The sequence below is a fragment of the Penicillium waksmanii genome (assembly GCF_028829765.1).
Source record: "Penicillium waksmanii strain IBT 27052 chromosome Unknown utg000001l:1.0-4852451.0:1.0-4856178.0, whole genome shotgun sequence".
Taxonomy (NCBI): Eukaryota; Fungi; Ascomycota; class Eurotiomycetes; order Eurotiales; family Aspergillaceae; genus Penicillium; species Penicillium waksmanii.
In genome coordinates, this window is record NW_026643248.1 from 845,456 (window position 1) to 864,298 (window position 18,843).

Below are 18,843 nucleotides of genomic sequence, written 5' to 3' on the forward strand. Positions count from 1 at the left end.
GAGGGACAGACACAAAGGAGTCGAGTCGGGCTTCAAGCCTCACCTTGGGCGGGTGGGGGCGGGAAATCACGATTACCAATCAGACGTAACATAGGATAGTTAACTACAACATCGTGCAATGGGGAAACAGTATACTATTCAATTCAAAACAAATTGGAATGTGGTGGAGTTTCAAAAGTATGGTAGCTAATGGATGAAGATAGGGAAGTCTACAAGGGATCCTGTTGAATTAAGGAATGCTCTGGTATGATGCCTAAGGGTTAACTACTAGCTACAAGTTTACAAGGCTATTATCGTCGTCACTATTTGTAGCAGTGTTCTAGAATTCAGAATGGAAATTCTTGTCGGAGGCCTTCTATTCTAGTTTCAAATTCCTCGGCGCACCCAAAAGTATGAATGGTGTACCAGGGAAGAATGCACAAAAGGATCAGATATAAGTAAACTACTATCAAAGTTGGAAAAACCAGTAGTGACCAACTATTTCGTCCATTGTTCGCCGCTCCATAACTTCCCTGTTGTCCACAAAAAATAGTCACGGCCCTTAATAAGCCAAATCAAGAAACTTGGGAGCCTGTAGCCCATCACAGCTCCAACACCTTTGGACCGGCCGATCGGCACCAACTGCGCCTCGCGTGTATCTTCCGTGAAAACGCAATCTTCGCCAGCTTCGGCTTCAGTGGCTCCATCAGAGAGCAGCAGATCCCGCTTGATGTTGGCACAGAGAATTGGCACTGCTTTGAAGATACTATGCACTGTCGGGCGGGCAAAAGACGCAGCGTCACCAATAGCGTACACCCTCATTCCTGCTTTTTCGACCCGCAACGTTGACTTGTTCGTCTCAACTCGTCCGTCCGGGGCAAGAAGTATCTCGTCAAGAAATCCGGTATTGGGTGTGGTGCCTGTAGCAGGGATATACAGGTCTGTTTCAAGGATTTGTCCATTATCCAATGTCACCGTCGTAGGAGCCGCAATTTGGTCGTTCTTGTCCTCGTCTGAATTTAAGGGCTCGACCTTCTTCACCCGAACATTCTTGATAACAGTCACTCCAACGTTGGCCAAATATTTCTCAGCCGCTTGAGCGATTTCCGAACGGAGTACTGGCAAAATGTTCGGCGTCGAAGTAACGATTTTAATGTCAACTTTGGGCGGGTTCGACCTCAAGCTAACCCATCGAGGAAGTCCATTCAAATACTCTCCGAGCTCCCCAGCTGTCTCTACTCCCGCGGGGCCACCGCCTGCTATCACGATGCTTTTTGCGGTAGGGAGTGCTTTTCGTATGGCAGCCCAGCTACTGCGAAGTTGCGGGACATCATTGTTGAGACCGAGGGCTGGAGATGGAGTAGAAGCCCCCGTGGCAATAATAAGGACATGATATTCAATTTCTTCCCTTTGTCCGGAAGGCAATTTAATGGATGCCACTCTTTTTGTATGATTCACAGCGGCGACTGTTCCGTGGAGAAATCGAAAGCGATCATCGGGGTATTGGTTGAACATTGGGGGTATGTCGACGAAAAGCTTTTCTTGGGGGAAAAAATCATCTGAGATTAAAGCTCGAGGACAAGCTTGACGACACAAGGCCTGCGACGAAGCACTCACCAAGATCACCTCATATTGACTTGCCCCGGATAAATTTGGGATAACATTTTTGAGCAAGTAATGCGCAGTAGAGATGCCGCCGTAGGACCCGCCAAGAATCAAAATATTCTTTTTGGGGGAAGTCTGGAGGGACATTGGAAATATGAAGATAAGGTCGAGTTATTGAGAAAAATAGAGAGATTTTTATCCATGAGGCCATTTGTATAGGAATGTCTAGGGGCAATCTAATATATGAAGTATACTCGGGCCGAGCTGCGGACGAACTGCCACAGTAGCAAAAGCCGCCAGTCGTTTGTCCGAGCTTTCGCAGGTGATTCGGCCGAATTCATCCGAGCACCTACTTGATTGTGAAGGTTCAAGTTGGAGCTAAACAGCAAAATATACGACAATCGCTTTGTTCATCAGCTTCCAAAATGTTTCTTGCAGAGTGATTCAAGTTGCAATTATTTTAGTGCGAGAAAATATATTAATAATACTAAAAAAAAAAATCTAGTAACAAGTCGACATCAACATGATACGTCGCTCCACCGCCCAGGCTCGAGAACACTCCTCAGCCCCTCACAGGCATTTATTCCTTCCTAAGTGCGATGGATGGTTGTGACTAGCTTTCCCGGGGCCACCCCTACGTCAATGCGAAGAGTTGGGGGTAAAGGAAAAGCCTGTGAGGCTCGTGAAGGGTCAGTATCGGCTCCAAATACACCAGGCACCGCCGGCTTCCCGGCTCCACGAATTCTTCAACCCATCCAGCCCCCATCATTGTGTCGAGCTCTGGCTCAGGCTCAGGCTTACTGCCAGTTACTTGATTGAAGATGAAACTGCTAGATTTGCCAAATGAGCTTGTGCTATACATAGCGGATTATCTCAACGACGAATATTGCCTTAACTCCCTCCTCCAAACATGCAGACGGTTTTATTCGCTGCTAATTCGCTCTCTTGATCCAAATCATACAGTATTTCCGGAAATCGGTGTCACCCCCAACACTCTTTCATTATTTCCCGAACCCTAAATGTCAAGATACACTAAGCTACTTTTAGAAGAAGCCATGTCTGCCTCATTGGGTTTGACATTGTACTGTAAATTACCGGACTATCATATTAGCGGGAAAGATGTTTATTACCTATGAGGCCAGAAGCTGTCACCTCAATGCCCCAAGCTTGCTGGGCATTGATCTGGTCGCAACATTTGGCCCTGCAAAATGTGGGACGGCTTAGATGTAGGCATTAAAGAAATTATTTTAAGTACTGTAAGATGGGAATGCTCAATGGCAGTCTGCGTTGGCAGACGGGTCGATCACAAGAAGACAAAACCACCACACTCGCAGAGTGCAGGAGAGTAGTAGACAAAGCGTGACGCTATCGAGATGCGACTAATAAGACATTCGAGTCTTCATGGACATGCGATATACCGATACCGCAACCTCAGCCTCAATAGACTCCACAGAAAGAATAATTCATAAGGGGGAACATGCATGTTGTTATTGATACTATCGAACGAACGCTACTTATTCTTCCGAAACGATATGGCTGCCATGTTACTAAGGCCCCAATCACCTGACTATGGGATACCGGTGTTGAGAGCGGAATTCCCCATTACAGTACTTAGTTTATCTGTAGGCCAACGCTTAGCTGGTTTCCTATTTCAGCGCAGTTGCAGAAGTGGCCAATGTATGAAATTAGTTAAGCCCTAGCGCTTGTTTCCGCTTCACTAGGTAAGCTTGTAGTAAGTCAAAAGTGGCTTTGCTCTGGCCCAGAGATTTCCGAGTAAAAATAACACTTGATAATGTATAGGGATGGTCCTTTCCCACTTCGGTCTTCAAGTTTCTTACTATCCCTTATTATCTACACTCGGAGCTTCCCGGCCGCCTCCAACAACCTTGTTTTACATACACTACAGGATAAAGGTACTGATAAGACGCTCTACAAGGCCTCAAGATAGACATCTCAGCAGGATCACGGTTATCAGATCCGTTTCACCAAACTACATCGTATATTCTACATATCTCGGTAGTTACATATAGGGCTACTCGAAACCAATTTTACTATCTGACAGACTGAAGAAATGTTCAAATACCACTAAGACCCTTCGGGATAGGCTTATTCATCGTCCACCCAATTTGGTTTTAGTATGGTGCCATAACACGCCATGGTCTGATTATAGGGACCTCTGAGATCTATTGGACATTTTCAGTATTAGTCAGTACATCAATTCTTCATCATGTCATATTCCTACTCCTTTCAGAGATATTATCCTAATTACTAGATCCCGCATCATGGCAAAGGTCCCGTCTTCTTCCGCCCCAAATCCCCGTTTGATTGGTATGAAGACAGTTTTCTCCCATTCATAAGATAAGCTTCCCAAGATTAGTTTCAAGCTTATCGGTCACTGATTTGTTCGCAATATTTTTTTTTCGTACGAATCCTGGCACAGCTAAAAATACAAGTTTAAGAAAATATCCGAATATGTATAAGTACCCTAAAAACGAACCGAGAGCCTCAACAGAGCCCCTTGTAGCCCAATTGCCGCTGCCATTGCTCAGCTGCCTTCGTGGTGTATGACTACAAAACCGCTGACGCCTCAGCGAAGTCCAGCACGGCATCGACCATTGTAGCACGCAAGACAGTGTCTGATTTACCCCTCTTACCTTCATTGGAGCCTCCCAGCAGCATTTGCGCAATCTTTTCATACCCTTCCTAACACGCACCTTGTAGGGTATTGCTGTAGTCTATTCCCTTACGAGTCATCACACTCAGTATTAACATCGGCTCTGTGGCCCAACAGCACTTGCACAACTTTATCGAATCCCATCGAACAAGCAGTACTTAGAACACTGCCGTAGTCCTCATACTCAGAATTGACATTGGCTCCGTGCTCCAACAGCACTTGTACAACTTTATCGAATCCCATCGAGCAAGCAATGTGCAGGACACTGCCGTAGTCCCCATACTGAGTATTAGCATCGGCTCCGTGCTCTAGCAAAACTCGCACAATCCTTTCATGCCCTTTCTGACATGCAGTACTTAGGACACTGCCGTAGTTCCCATACTCAGAATTAACATCGGCTCCGTGCTCCAACAGCACTTGCACAACTTTATCGAATCCCATCGAGCAAGCAATGTGCAGGACACTGCCGTAGTCCGCATACTCAGAATTGACATCGGCTCCGTGCTCCAACAGCACTTGCACAACTTTATCGAATCCTATCGAGCAAGCAATGTGCAGGACACTGCCGTAGTCCCCATACTGAGTATTAGCATCGGCTCCGTGCTCTAGCAAAACTCGCACAATCTTTTCATGCCCTTTCTGACATGCAGTACTTAGGACACTGCCGTAGTCCCCATACTCAGAATTAACATCGGCTCCGTGCTCCAACAGCACTTGCACAACTTTATCGAATCCCATCGAGCAAGCAATATGCAGGACACTGCCGTAGTCCGCACACTCAGAATTGACATCGGCTCCGTGCTCCAACAGCACTTGCACAACTTTATCAAATCCCATCAAGCAAGCAATGTGCAGGACACTGCCGTAGTCCCCATACTGAGTATTGGCATTAGCTCCGTGCTCTAACAAAATTCGCACAATCTTTTCATGTCCTTCCTGACAAGCAGCTTGTAAGGCATTGCCGTAGTCCTCATACTCAGCATTGACATTGGCTCCGTGCTCCAATAGCACTTGCACAACCTTGTCATGTCCTCCAGAACAAGCAACCTGAAGAGCATTTCCATAATCATCACACTGAATACTAAGACCAGCTCGATGCTCCAATAATACTCGCACGACCCTAGCGAATCCTATGGAACAAGCAGTCTGAAAAGCATTTTCGCAGTCTCCAGCCTGAGAATTCACATCAGCTCCATGCCTCAACAGCATTTGTATAACCTTCACATGTGCTCCAAAACAAGCAGCCTGAAGAGCGTTACCATAGTGTCCACCCTGAGCATTGACATCAGCTCCATGCTCCAACAACCCTTGCACAATATTTTCATGTCCTCCAGAACAGGCACGCTGGAGAGCATAGCCGCCATCGTCGCCCTGAGTATTGACATCAGCTCCGTGCTCTATCAACACTTGTACAATCCTGTCATCTCCCCTAGAGCAAGCAGCGTGTAGGGGGTTGCCAAAAAGTCCACCCTGGGGATTGATATCACCTCCGTGCTCTAACAACACCCGTACAACCTTGCTGTGCCCGCTGAAACAAGCAGCCTGTAAAGCGGTACCAAAGAGATCAGATTGAGCATTCACATCCGCTCCGTGCCCTAGCAACACTTGCACAGCCTTTTCATGTCCGTTTTTGGAGGCCCAGATCACCGGGTAAATCCCCGTACTATCTGCTTGGTTCAGATTGACATTTTCTCTAGCAAAAAGGCAGCGAAGTACCTGCTCATGCCCATTGAATGCCGCGAGATGAATGGCATTCATTGCAGGTGCTTCTTCACATGGAATCACTGCCTCCCAAAATATGGGAAACCAAAGCGAAAATCGTTGTCCTGTGGGGTTGTACAATTGAAGTACCAGGTCGTCTACCTCGCGGTCCGCAGTCTGAGACATACTTCGTACGTGATCAGCCCAATATATCGCAGAATAGTTCAAGAAACTTTGAGTATCAACGTTTGTCTTCTCTTCATTGTTTTCCAAAACATCCATGGATAAATACCGCAAACAAATCTGAGCCATTTGTTCCTCGGTATCCTCGAGATTGCAAGAGTATGCAGAAATTGGGGGGTGGGAAAGTTCATTTCTAATAAGAAACTCTCTGGCTGTCTGATGGACCAGGTAAATCTTGGAGTTGTTGGTGAACACAAATAGGCCGCATAGCCGTCGTAGTTTCTGATCCAAGTGAACAGGATCTATTTCAGCATCTGCTGCAGTTCGCGATTGTGGACAGATGGCGATACCCAATGCCATAGCCATTTCTCTTATTGTCAAAGGACGACGTGCTGCGACAACAATTTGTAAGATCTTTCTCACTGTATCCACTTGCTCAAACGGAATTCGACTGAGAATCTTGTTATATGCCGCATTCACAGATGCCGGTATCAGTCGAATTGATTCCTCGGCAGGCCGAAGGCTATTTTCGAAGGTATTTTTGATGTCATCCATAGCCAAGTGTAACCAAAGGTACGTGCGGTGTTCCATTTGAAGAAGCTGTTGCTCAAGTCGCTGTCGTATATTGGATGACAATCGAGCCGTTCTAGCCAGCTCTTCCACTCTGATCTTTACGACCAGGTCTATTTCCTCATGAATTTGATCATTTTCCTCCTCCCCTTTCAAGTGTATATGCGGGAATGAATCTGCAATCGCTTCAAAGCAATGCTTGATGTGATTATAGGGACGGCTGGTTACGAGGAATTTCAACCAGTTAGTATGTGTTGATGGAGACCACTGACGGCGAAAGTGCTTGAGCTTCTCCATCAGCCGACCTTGGTCAATCTCACGGCATTCGTCAAGCGCATCGAAGATACAAATGGTCTTGGATGTTGAATCAGCGGATGTTGCCGTTATAAAGATTCGCCAAAGTTCGTCAACCTCTTGTCGAATTTTCCCCCTGTTCCTTTCCCAAGATGGCAATGCATGTTGTAGAAGATGGGGACGCTGGCTGAAGAGCTGATGAAGAATAGTGCATAGTGCTGAACAAAGAGTGTTCTGTTCATCGTTGTCTTTGAAAAAAAAGTAGATTATTGTCACTGAAAAACTGGAGGCTTCCGAAAAATTATCGATAATTGATCTGGCTAGCACAGACTTCCCACAGCCTGGATCGGCGGACACCCAGAGGAGTTCATTTCCACAGCTCTCCCGCCAACGGACGTACTCGGGACTTTGTAGAGCCCATTGACAGGTTCCTTCGGCTCGTTCGGGGTTGATATTTTTCTGATTCGTGTAATTTCCTATCTTGAAAGCTTGGTGGCAGCGCTGCTGCTGATCCGTCAAGGCTCTTGTTCTCTGCTCATGATGGTGTTGTTCTTGTTGTTCATATGCTCGGTCAATACGCTGGTTGGTGCCTTTTATTTCTTCCTTCAAACCTTCTGTGAAATATCAGGTCAGTGAATATATATAGATTGAGATATAACCAGTGGAAATTAAGTCAACTTACTACATACATCAACCATCAAATTTTCCCGCGATACACTGCCTTCTGGCAAATAACTTAGCAGCTCTTTCGCGTATGATGCGGCCGCCAATGCCGCATATCCTTGCCACTGCTTGTTCTTGTGTGAATCCGCGTAATCACAAATACCTCGGATAACTATACAAGGAAAGTCTAGCATCAACCCAGCAGCCTCCATTTCAAAGCACAGAGCCCCAGTCTCCAGCCTTAGCTGCTCCCGAGTCCATCCATGTTTGATGACAGCATTCCCAGATGCAATGATTCCGTAGTGCATTTGTGGATCGCTACTCTCGCGCTCACTTCTTGTCTGTTCCCATTCTGCCGGGCAACCATCGCAGCTATTTACAGTCAACGGATGAACATGCTCCAGCTTGAACAGTCGATCCTGCTGTGCTTTAGGTCGGCCAAAGCTTTTCCGAGTTCGTGGTGTTCTTTCGGTTGCGCTCGCGATATATTCTGGAAATCGGGGATCATCTGTAAGCTCGGTAGCTCTCATTAAGTTGGCTGCCGTCAAAATTGACCTGGGTGGACTGTTCAAAGACCCAGTTCGAACAAATTTTCCACCCACATCAACTTTCCCCATGTCATACTGAAGAACGCCCCCGGATGTGTCTTCTGGGCAACTGATCACAACATCGCCAAGTCGTATATCATGCGCAGCAGATGGAATGCCTCCTCCAATACCAACCATCAACCCAATGCGGAGAGATTTTGAAAAAGTGCGGACCATGTTGTTTGCGACCGTGGTGGCCGAAGTATTGCCATATTGCCCCGCAGGAAGGCAGGCGATCGCAACATTATGTTGCCAAATTCGGCCCAGAGTGTAGGTATTTGGGTCGGATGCTTCTTGGGTTCCAAGAAGACCGAACTTTTCATCTAACATCTGGATAGCTGCGGCAGCCTCGATCGGAAGGGCACATAGCCAACCGATTTGGAATGTTTCGAGCGGTGGGTGGGCCATATTAGAGATCGATTACAGTCAAGATAAAAAGTGAAGCTTTCTCGGAGATGTTTAATATTACAAGGAAGCCGAAGTCTGTTGATGTTCAGAGAATACCTGTGATATGCCATTGAGAAGAAATTTGGGAGGGCACGGAAAGGCAAACAGAAATCATTTTCAGCCGCAAGGAGTTCAGCTTTCCTGTCCAACACGGGGCGCAGCAACTGACGGTGAGAGATGGAATTTTATTGGCGAGAACTGTGGGGTGCGCACATCCACGGGGCAACCTATGACTAGAACTAGAGCCACCCAATGGGTCTCAGAAAATTGAAATTGGCCTCAGTTACGGAAGTCAAAGAGGATCCCCCCCCCCCAAGTCGGAATCTACAATTGAAACTTCTCCAACATCTCTGGGTGAGCCAAAAGAGGTGTCGAAGTTGGGGACCTTTTGAAGTTACGTAATAATTTCGGCGACAGCTAACTGTATTCGGATTAGTGACAAGTTAAACCTTTTTTGATCATTAGCATAACTGTATCTGATCAGAGATTTGTTTTCTGACCGGGTCCATTATTTAGGGTTATGTTTAGTATGGGAAAAAATGGGGACTTGGGAGAAGAGGAGCCATTCCATTTATATTATTGCAGTCATAGGGGATCCAGAATCTAACATGTTTTAAGTTAGAATTCATTTTATTTAATTGTTAAATTCCAAGTTCGATGATATCCGTATTGGCACATACTAGGCATCACCTATCGAGAGTCGAATAGTTCATTGTTCAAAAGAGTGTCTATCCCACAATCCTGTTGAAAATGTGATCTATCAGATCTATGCTGAATGTTACAATACAGTTTTTTCTGACATGCCTCGATTTACCATACAAATATCATGGCAATGTGGGCAGGCGCTGAAACCCCACTGATACTGAGATAGTGGTAATTTACCCCATCTCAGGTTGGCACTTTTACTTACTTGAAACTCCCTATCTGATGCTGTAAATGAGTTAATTGTTTATTCGAGATGGCGTCATATTTCAATAGCTCTCTGGAGCTCATTCTGATAGAACCGAAAGGAGATCCTCGGGAAAAAGGCCCACTTGTGGGTGGCATAGTTAATCACAGCCTCGGAATGATCAGCAGCAGCAGCAGCAGCAGCAGCAGTAGTAGTAGTAGTAGTAGTAGTAGTAGTAGTAGTAGTAGTAGTAGTAGTAGTAGTAGTAGTAGTAGTAGTAGTAGTAGTAATAGGTATCATTTATATAGGCCCCTCACCAAAGTTGAGACTCTGAACTGAAGTACAATTGTGGTGCCCCTTTTCTATCCAAGGGCAAATATGACCACTTACAGACTCAGTGGGTGTCTCGATACTGTAACGGGCCAGGGCCCGATTTGATATCACGTGAGGGCACGTGATCTTTTCCTGCAGGAAACTGAGGTGGAAGCTCACATCAATAACTTTTTCTTCCTCAAGATTGTTGTAAAGAGCATGCTGGCCTAGCCTAGTTGAATCAATACAGCTACATCCCTTCACAAACACTACCTCGCACAGCAACTGCCCTACACTCATATACAAACCATCAACACCACGTGATCTGGGATCCAACTGCCGAAGCGATATGCAGTATACGACAACTTGTAACGAGCGCTGTGCACGCTGTGGCCATGAAACGATTAAATGGGAGGGCAGGGACGAGAAAATCAGGAAATGGGGAGGTTGCTTTGAGACACTGACACTGGACAATACAAATAAGCATTGACCAATGAGAAGACATGTAGTATGGCCAATACTTGTAACATCTTAGAACACAGAAAAACCAGGAATGTGCTCATCAGCCATTGTATTTCGATTATGCAAGTATATCGGTATAGGATGTTTTACGTCGTCGTTGAGAACGCCTCTCAGGAGGTGGTGTGCTAACCTCTGGAGAGGGCTCGTTTTCGTCGGCCGTTTCTGGCCATGGGATTTGTGTGGTCCTCGTCCTCATTATCAAGAGCGTCCACTTCAGGGGAATACAGTCCAGGATAGGTTATTGGGAGTGGCTCGGTCTGCGAACTCGTCGCCGATCTAGTCGGGGTCAGAGGGATAGCCCTTTGGGACCAACGGTCAACACGCTTCCGTTTACCAGTCGAGGAAGGCGTTGTGCGTAGATGATAATTTAGCCTTGGGAGAAAATATATATGATCCGTGACCACAGCTAAATTAATTGTTTGCATTGCTCCGGAAGGTTCCAGCAATACTCGTATCTGCCATACATACATAAGGATATGGTATGTAACTTAATTCCGCAAGTATCTATATTTGTAAAAAACCGGAAATTTACTATTTTTATTTCTTGGTCAATAAGGTCTAGTGTATCTTGGCATATAGGGTTTGGTGAACGATGAAAGAGTGTAGGGGGTGACACCGATTTCCGGAAATACTGTATGACCGATGGCCTTACACCGGTTTTTTTCAAAGCCATCCACAAACCAGAGATCCTCAGGGTACTTCTCGATCGGGGAGCAAACCCTCAGCTGGGGGCTGGGGCAGATGGTCCCTCTATCACTTTCAAAGGATCGGTCTTTGTGCAGGCACTGGTAGCGGGGAATATCAGTACCGTGGATCTTCTACTACGCCGCTTTCAGTTCAGAGAAACACCATGGGCTACCTCCCGTTCTGTACTATCGTTTCTCCAAGCAGCCGCCTACGGTGGAGTTTCGATGATGGAATATCTTCTTCGGCCTAAGCTTCGTTATCCGGCTATCCAAGATAGCCTTGAAGTAGCCGAAGCCTTGGAGATTGTGCTATCCAAAGCAGATACCGCGACTTTGGTTCTTCTTCTTGAGAGACAGCTGGTTGGAAATTTGGTTTCAATCGATGAGAAGTGCGTCATGGCGTTGGTTTCTAAACGAAATGGGGATCTCCCAAAGACTGCTATAGCCGCTACCCTCGACATGCTTATGGAACATAGCATTGCAATGGAGATCAAAGATCTACACAAGTCGCCTTTACATGACCTTTATGCCTTCCATGATAGGATTGATTTATTTCAACTCTTATTAGACCGAAGGGCAGACCCTCTACGAAAGAGCGGCAAATCTGGCAAGGGAGATACTCCATTGGTGCACGTTTCGGAAACAGGGAGCAAGGAACTAGTCCGAATGATGTTCAAAAGCCTGGATACTCGCAATGATATCCCACTTGAGAAGTTGAAGACGGAGCTAGAACGAGCCGAGTACATGGCAACGTGGGGGCTAGAAAAACGCGCGAAAACCGATGTGCGACCACTTCTTCGTCGATATTACTGGCGCAAGAAGTATCAAAATATGTCTACTGCAATCAATACTGTATCTTCGAAGACGCAGCAGGAGGAGCCCAAGAAGGAATCCAAGAAGGAATCCAAGAAGGGGAAGTTGGAGGCTCAGAAAGAGAAGAGGAGGGAAAGGAGGGCTCGCCGCCGCCGTAAGGCTAAAATTAAGGATGAAGTGTTATTTTGGGACCCGAAGTCACTGGTGCAGTTGTTAAATGTGATTCGTGATTAATATGTTAGGGTTCCTAAGGTTCTGTAGTAGTAAAAAGGGACTCCGAGAAATCCCCGAGGCTGCCGAGCTTATCTGTTATCGTCAAGTTTTATGGAACCCCGGACTTCAGGTCAACTTCAACTTCAACTTCATCCAAACCTGCATATATTTACTAGCACAATGGCAGCCAGGATTTCGCGTCACCTGCCATTGCTCAACCGCCGTGGTTGGGCTAGCTTACCTTCCAATGCGACCCCTCGCCTTGTGAACACCAGTGCCCGTTGCGGCTTGGTGACGTCGCGCAACACCCGGAACCTCGCGCCCTGGACATGCCGCGCAACACAAGCGAAGAGCATGGCCGTGCCATTGCGATATGCGCATACAGATGCTAGCTCAACGGGAAGGCCAAAGGCCGTCATTGCGGACGCGACCACCTTCAAAGGATCCAACATCACCGAGAAGCATTGGACGAGCCAGAATTTGCCAGTTGGTACGTATGCACGGCCCAGACCGAGCCCTCCTTGATTTGATACTCCGATTCTTCATTATGGCCACCTCGCTAACATTGCGATATATTAGCCGACCCCTTGATTGAACCGCAAGCTGTCTTGCATTTTCTTGAATTCATCACGTCGGGTTTTCTACCAAATGGCAAGAAAACCGATCTGCCTTTGCTGAACCACGATGAATTCCCTCTATTCTTAACCCCGAGCTCGCAATGGGCGCCGGCGCCTTTCAACAAAGATGAGACCCTCTCATCCGTGCAAAAGGCCATGAAGCGTATCACAGACGCAGAAGAATTGACAGGGCTGTGCCTTGTTGGTCAGAACATTCAGTTCATCAAAAATCGTCTTTGGGGAGGCCTCGCCCCGGTGCCCGCATCGCGATGGCTCGAAAAGGACCTCAACAACCCAGATCACTTCGCCATTGCCCAGGAGTACCTGACTTCCGTCATTGCCGTCTTCGAGTATCTCAACAACCCTCAGATCCGGTCTAACATGCGCGACACCTTCAACAAGATCTCTGGCGACTTCGGAGAAATGCAGGAAGCCCTAAATGCCCAGCGCAAAGCGGCAGGCGGCGTTTCTCCCGACCTCAACCTAACCGCCCTGTGGGAGGAATACATACGCTCCGTCTACGAAGTAATGACCAGCACCGCACACAGCTGGGTCCTAGCCCGAGTCACCGACCTCCGCGCTCGCACCCTAGACAGCTTCAGCGAAATCACAGCCAAGCCCAACGCTGAAGAATCTCCCGAAATGGCCATCTTCTCGCAGCGCTGGAGCGAGCTTCTGTCCGTGACTTCGATGGCTGATTTCAACATCTGGATTTCCATGGAAGGGTATAACGGCTTCAAAACACCTACCTCGGTTATCGCCGGCCTACACAATCCCGATCTGAAGAATCAAGACACCAACTACGGCTTCTCGGAACTCTTGCTTGAACGTCTTGGTCAGTGTATCAAGCGTCAGAACGAGGCTGCTGGTGTTTCAGGCGAAGGCGCGATCGATAATGATGCGGCGCGCCGTGAACGTCTCTCGATCAGCACACTCGTTCAGGATGAAATACGTGAAAAGATTCGCGGTCCGACACCCTCGCCCCGTCCACCTGTGCAACCTTGGATTCAGCAACATCTTCGCGCCTACGAGATGCTCTCGAGCGGTTTGCAGCCTGGGCAGAAACTCGACTTTGGCTTTGGACTGGCGATTTACCGTGCGGCGCATAGAAATGTCTCCGATGAACAGTGGAACAAACTAAAGCAAGATTTGGAAACTCAATTCTCGGCATGGGGTGATGAGGTCGAGCGCGCCGATGAACTTAAGCCACTTCTCAAATTGCATTGGTTCGATTGCAAGGAGCTGGGCTTCGACGCGGCTAACTCCATAACTGAAGCGAGAAGGTTCGTTGGAAAGATCTACTTTCACACTTGAGCAATAAAGGACAGCTCACTAACTACCTCTTCTTCCAATATAGCCACTTCCAGCAAATCCGCACCTCAGAAGAATGGAGCCGTAAGATCGCACCATCCTTCTTCCTTGCCATCGACCCCATGGCCGTGGGCTCATACACCGACGAGAACTTCCACCCGACCCCCACAAAGGACGAAGCACTCCTGAAAGGTGATTTCCAGGGCCACGTCCTCGCCGTTGACGCGGACTTCGAAGCTCCTGCCCCGACCACCACCGATGCGAGTGCGAGCAAAGAAGCAGACCCCACGAAATACACCGGCCAGATGCGCGTTCTGGGAAATCTAGTCTGGAGCGAGATTTACCCTATGCTCATGCTTCAATCTGCCAATCTTGAGACTCTCAATATGCGGGCCCGCGATCATCCGATGATGGTTTATACGGGTCCCACGGTGCCGAGTCAGGTTGTGCCTTGGAAGGAGCGGAATGCTATGAAGGGTGCTATGATGGATAGTTTTGTGGATTATTTGAAAGAGAAGAATCCCGAGCTTGCGGGGAAGGTTGAGGGGATGAAGGGGCAGGGAATTCTTTGATTCTAGTCCTGAAGGTTAGAAGACTCGGACTCGGAAGTTGGCCTTTTCCACGGCTGTGATTTTAATAGTATGTACTATATTGTATTATTGGGCTATCTTGTATGTGATTTGAAACATGCTCTTCGGACATACTTGTCTATCTGCCCAAGTGTGTCTTTGCGGAAAGACTCGGCTATAAATAGGCACGGATATAGCTGCATCTACATCTACATCTACATTGAGTATCGGCAATCTTTTGATGGCTAAGAATAAATTTCAAAGATAAGAATAAGAGAAAGACAAGCCTGAAGGGCTTCCCACCACCGACAAACATAAAACATTTCTTCAAAGACCTCAGAGAACAGAAATAAACAGACAAAGGACTCGTAATCTAGAATCACACTCGAAAAATCAATTCTAGAAGATAACCGTCAAGGTCCTTCCCCATCTAGCAGACATAAACACAGACATGGACACAATAATAACAAGCTCACTTATCAGCAACGTCAGACGCACACACACGATCTCAAGGGCATTCTTCGACCATCAAACATGAGAAAATCATCTTCAGCATAGCAACTCCAATCTTCTCCTCCTTTCAATCTTCGTATCAGTTTCCATCTAAATGACAGGCGCAACAGTGTGAATGAGTTGCCTAAGACGACTCGCCGTAGAGCGACCCAGGATTTGCCGAGCCAAAGCCAATGTACCAGGATCATCCAGTGACCGATCGAGGAATTCAATGGCCGCATACAGATTGTTCCGGAATGAATCGTCCTCGTTGATCACATCCCTGTCTGGACTGTCTTCTCCGTACTCTATCTCGGCCCAGTCGGGTCGACTAGGTGATAGGTCTGGACGTGATGGATGTAGATCGCCACTGAGGGAGGCCCGATGAAGGTATCCAACCAGTTCTTCGTAAAGGTTCCTCGAGTCCATGATTGGGAGGATTGGAACGTAGTGTGGAAGCATTTCGATCCGTCTGTTGCAAGGGAACGAATATTTAGTAAAGAGATAGAGGGAGGGTGGGAGGGATAAGGGGGGAAAGATCAGTGTAAGAGCAACTTACATTCCTTCTAGAGCTGCGATGTTGTTGAGAAGACCCGTTCCAGGTATACCTTCGAGAGGGTGTTCGATCATAAGGAACGCGATAACCTTTTCAACGACCTGCCCTCGAGCGTCATACTGATCACTCCTTATCATAAAATCCTGCATCATACTCCTAGTATTCAGAAGATTCGGCAAGAGCAGACAGTGAGGGCCGATCACAAAGACCTCAAGGATAACGGGGATTTGTTCAGGGTCAGTCTGGGCTTCGGTCTGGCCCTGGCCTGGGGTTCTTCGGAAGTCTGGCCTGGGTGGCACACGAGTCATGAATCGAAAATGAAATGGCTCTATGAGGTTTCCCTCCGCTAGAGAGGAGTCAGTCTTGAATTCAAAGTGAATTTGGATAGTCCGTTTCTTGTTTAGTTTGCATACCGTCATTTCTGCCTTGAATGCTATTTGCGGGGATGTAGTTCGCGAGGATAGGGTCCTCAAATTCGTCCAGCCTACGCAGCTCCTGGCGCCTAGGCTGGGACCAACGCGGAGGCAGGTCCTGGTCAATGGGGGTCTGGATGTCGTAAACAACCATTTTGATATTTTTGGAAGCTGGCGCAGTTCGGTGATTGAAAGGGTGAGCTGAGGATTTTGATGTTGATGTTGCTTTTTAGCTTAGTGAGATAGAGTGTTCGAGAAGGTTTCAGAATTGCAAGAGTCAGATGGGTAATATGGAGAGGGAGTGTTGGTGAAAGTTGGCATTCAGCGATACAGAAGGTTGGATTGGATTGATGGCGAAGTCTGGGATAGATCCAGGTTAAACAAAGAGAAAGTCGGATTGATGAAAATCTTAGCAGAACTTGATCAGGTGTTAGAAGATGGCAAGCTCGGGAAAATATGAAAGAGGCAGAGGCAGAGGGATTGTGTGAAGAGGAAGTTGTAAACGGATATAGAGGAAACGGACTCGGGCCGGGACTCGGACTTGGAGTTGTCGGGTGGTACCTACCATTGCTGCCCTGTCCGCCTATAGTATACTGAGTATATTTGGCAGTTCACATAGTACTATGAGTACTAGATATACTGCATAATATAGTTAATATATAGTAGGTCATAGAATTCATCTCAGATGTAAGCAAAGAGAACACCGTTTTCTGCGGAATATAATTAGTAACTAAAGCATAGAGGTGGTTATAGTATAGATCAGACAACTTCACTTCAACCACTTAACTATGAAGAGTCTAAGCCTGCAAAAGGACCAAAGAGACAAAAATAATAGAAAATTAATCTATGGTCAATTAAGAATGGTCTATGTACGGTCCATAACAAAATATCTCAAAAGTATGAGTGGAGGGTATCAACACAAGATCGCGGGTCTATCCGCCAAACAAAATAACTCAAAAAACCATCCGGCGCGCTAAGTATGTATCGAAGGAGAGCGGAGTATCTAGTAACTCCTTGGTTGTTGATGGAAGAGGAGACTATTTTTTGGGAACGGGAACAGTGGACGAGGCAGTCGGAGGCGCTGTCGATTTCAAGACCTCAGTCTTAGACTCGGTCGTCTCTTCTGGCTTCACCGCCGCAGCCGCCGTCTGTTGAGGGCCGGTCGGTTCTTTGCTGAAAGAAATGTACGACGTAAGTCGTGTCCACAGGCTGTCTTCAGGCTGGGCCTTAGGCGTATCCTCCGGAACATCCAGTTTGCCATGCTTCTCCTCGTAGAGAGAGAGCTTCTTCTCCAGCGCATTAAGACGATCTTCCACCCCTTCTCGGCGCGTACTCTCCTTATTCCGTGATCGCCAGGATTCAAATACAATCAATCCTCCGGCCACGAGGAACAGGAAACTTTCGCTAATAAAGTTGGCACCGGACTCGATGGCCTTGGATTCGGAGAGGGGTCGGATTCGGTAGTGGTGGGGTTTCGCAGCCTCTTCAGCTGCTGCTTTGGCCTTGTCTAACGCATCTTGCTCGGCCTTCGTCGCGGCTTCGGTCTTAACTGTCGGGCTTTTGGCGAGGTGCTTCTTGGCTTCGGCTTCGGCGGCGGCTTGTTTTCGGGACGCGGTAGTGTCGCGAATGGATCCTAGTCGAAGGCGCATGTCGAAGCGATGTAGGGCTTGGGCCATTGAGACGCAGACATTGCGGAAGCGCTCATGTTCGCGAGCTTGGCCCTTGATTTGATTCTGCCGGGTGTTTGTTAGCTTGGAGCTTGGCGGGGGAAGGGTCAAGGGGCGAGTTCGGGGGACGGGCTTACGGCGATAGGTTTGGAGAGGGTGCGGATGACCAACGAGGAGATCTTCAGAGTGAGTGACATGGCGATTCCTATGGGTGTAGTAGTAAGGAGTAAAATTGAAATTAAAGCTGACAATTTGAGTCAGTCACGGCTGTGACGTTGTCAGCTCAGGAACGGGTGAGTCAGCAACTCACAACCTCCTCTCCGCCATTAAAACTAGTAATTAGTGGCACTCTATTCTATTTTGATGCAAAGTGGCATGAAATACACGAATTACGAGGTTTTAAGGAAATTTAAAGGCGAATGATAAATATACATCAAATATACATACTACTACTAAGGGTTGAATAAGAATGTTTTAAGATAACTAGAATACCTAGTATTGTTACTTACTATAGGTAGGCCGAGCCATTATAGAGAAAGTCAGATACTACTGGGCAACTTTCATCCAAAAGAACCTTGGAACTTTTCTTGGCCCAAAAAATAAAGAGTTATTTTAACCTCCATGTAGGCCATATATCAAGATTGGAAAGTTTGCCTTCATTCGTCCTAGATAGAACATAGGTCCCATCCGCTGTCCTCGGATTCAGCTGTGTCCGGTTCAACGTATTTGAAATCAACTTCTTTAAGATGGAATCTGGTGTCTAAAGATTTTTTTGCCGAGATGTTAAGCCTGATAATCCTTACAAAGGACGAACCTGAAGAGTGGCAGTTGATCCAGAATTTTCTAGTACATGGCGGCCGGTATATCATAAGGCTATCTGTCCTGGAGAATCATAATTATGCGTTCCACTTCGTCCAATTCCTCATCGCCAACAAATCAGTATATAGTTGAGGCGACAATAAACAGCGGGCTTGCTTTCTTTACCAGCCTGCCAATGGTACTATCTCCGGGCCAATCGCTTTTTCCGATGTTGCGGAATTTACTTGTAAAAAGGCAAATAGTAAGTCGAAGGCCCCTGTA

At 47.1% G+C, this 18,843-nt stretch overlaps 7 protein-coding genes across 7 annotated transcripts; 2 read left to right on the top strand and 5 right to left on the bottom strand.

Annotated features, from left to right (window-relative positions):
* Positions 1-477: 477 nt before the first annotated feature.
* Positions 478-1,731, bottom strand: N7481_000299 (NAD(P)/FAD-dependent oxidoreductase; the record flags this gene model as incomplete). Its single annotated transcript, XM_057259518.1, has 1 exon — positions 478-1,731. One exon carries the CDS (start codon positions 1,729-1,731, stop codon positions 478-480), a length of 1,254 nt encoding a protein of 417 aa, XP_057127350.1.
* A 2,596-nt stretch (positions 1,732-4,327) lies between these two features.
* Positions 4,328-8,664, bottom strand: N7481_000300 (uncharacterized protein; the record flags this gene model as incomplete). The annotated part of the gene is made up of 2 exons (XM_057259519.1): positions 4,328-7,620; positions 7,689-8,664. 2 exons carry the CDS (start codon positions 8,662-8,664, stop codon positions 4,328-4,330), a joined length of 4,269 nt encoding a protein of 1,422 aa, XP_057127351.1.
* A 2,673-nt stretch (positions 8,665-11,337) lies between these two features.
* On the top strand, positions 11,338-12,159 carry N7481_000301 (uncharacterized protein; the record flags this gene model as incomplete). Its single annotated transcript, XM_057259520.1, has 1 exon — positions 11,338-12,159. One exon carries the CDS (start codon positions 11,338-11,340, stop codon positions 12,157-12,159), a length of 822 nt encoding a protein of 273 aa, XP_057127352.1.
* A 159-nt stretch (positions 12,160-12,318) lies between these two features.
* N7481_000302 (uncharacterized protein) lies at positions 12,319-14,638 on the top strand (the record flags this gene model as incomplete). Its single annotated transcript, XM_057259521.1, has 3 exons — positions 12,319-12,628; positions 12,718-14,038; positions 14,113-14,638. 3 exons carry the CDS (start codon positions 12,319-12,321, stop codon positions 14,636-14,638), a joined length of 2,157 nt encoding a protein of 718 aa, XP_057127353.1.
* A 600-nt stretch (positions 14,639-15,238) lies between these two features.
* N7481_000303 (uncharacterized protein) lies at positions 15,239-15,589 on the bottom strand (the record flags this gene model as incomplete). The annotated part of the gene is made up of 1 exon (XM_057259522.1): positions 15,239-15,589. One exon carries the CDS (start codon positions 15,587-15,589, stop codon positions 15,239-15,241), a length of 351 nt encoding a protein of 116 aa, XP_057127354.1.
* Positions 15,590-15,682: 93 nt separating this feature from the next.
* On the bottom strand, positions 15,683-16,250 carry N7481_000304 (uncharacterized protein; the record flags this gene model as incomplete). The annotated part of the gene is made up of 2 exons (XM_057259523.1): positions 15,683-16,029; positions 16,097-16,250. The coding sequence occupies 2 exons, from the start codon at positions 16,248-16,250 to the stop codon at positions 15,683-15,685; spliced, it is 501 nt and encodes a 166-aa protein (XP_057127355.1).
* An 883-nt stretch (positions 16,251-17,133) lies between these two features.
* N7481_000305 (OPA3 family protein) lies at positions 17,134-17,960 on the bottom strand (the record flags this gene model as incomplete). The annotated part of the gene is made up of 2 exons (XM_057259524.1): positions 17,134-17,829; positions 17,901-17,960. 2 exons carry the CDS (start codon positions 17,958-17,960, stop codon positions 17,134-17,136), a joined length of 756 nt encoding a protein of 251 aa, XP_057127356.1.
* Between the last annotated feature and the right edge of the window lie 883 nt (positions 17,961-18,843).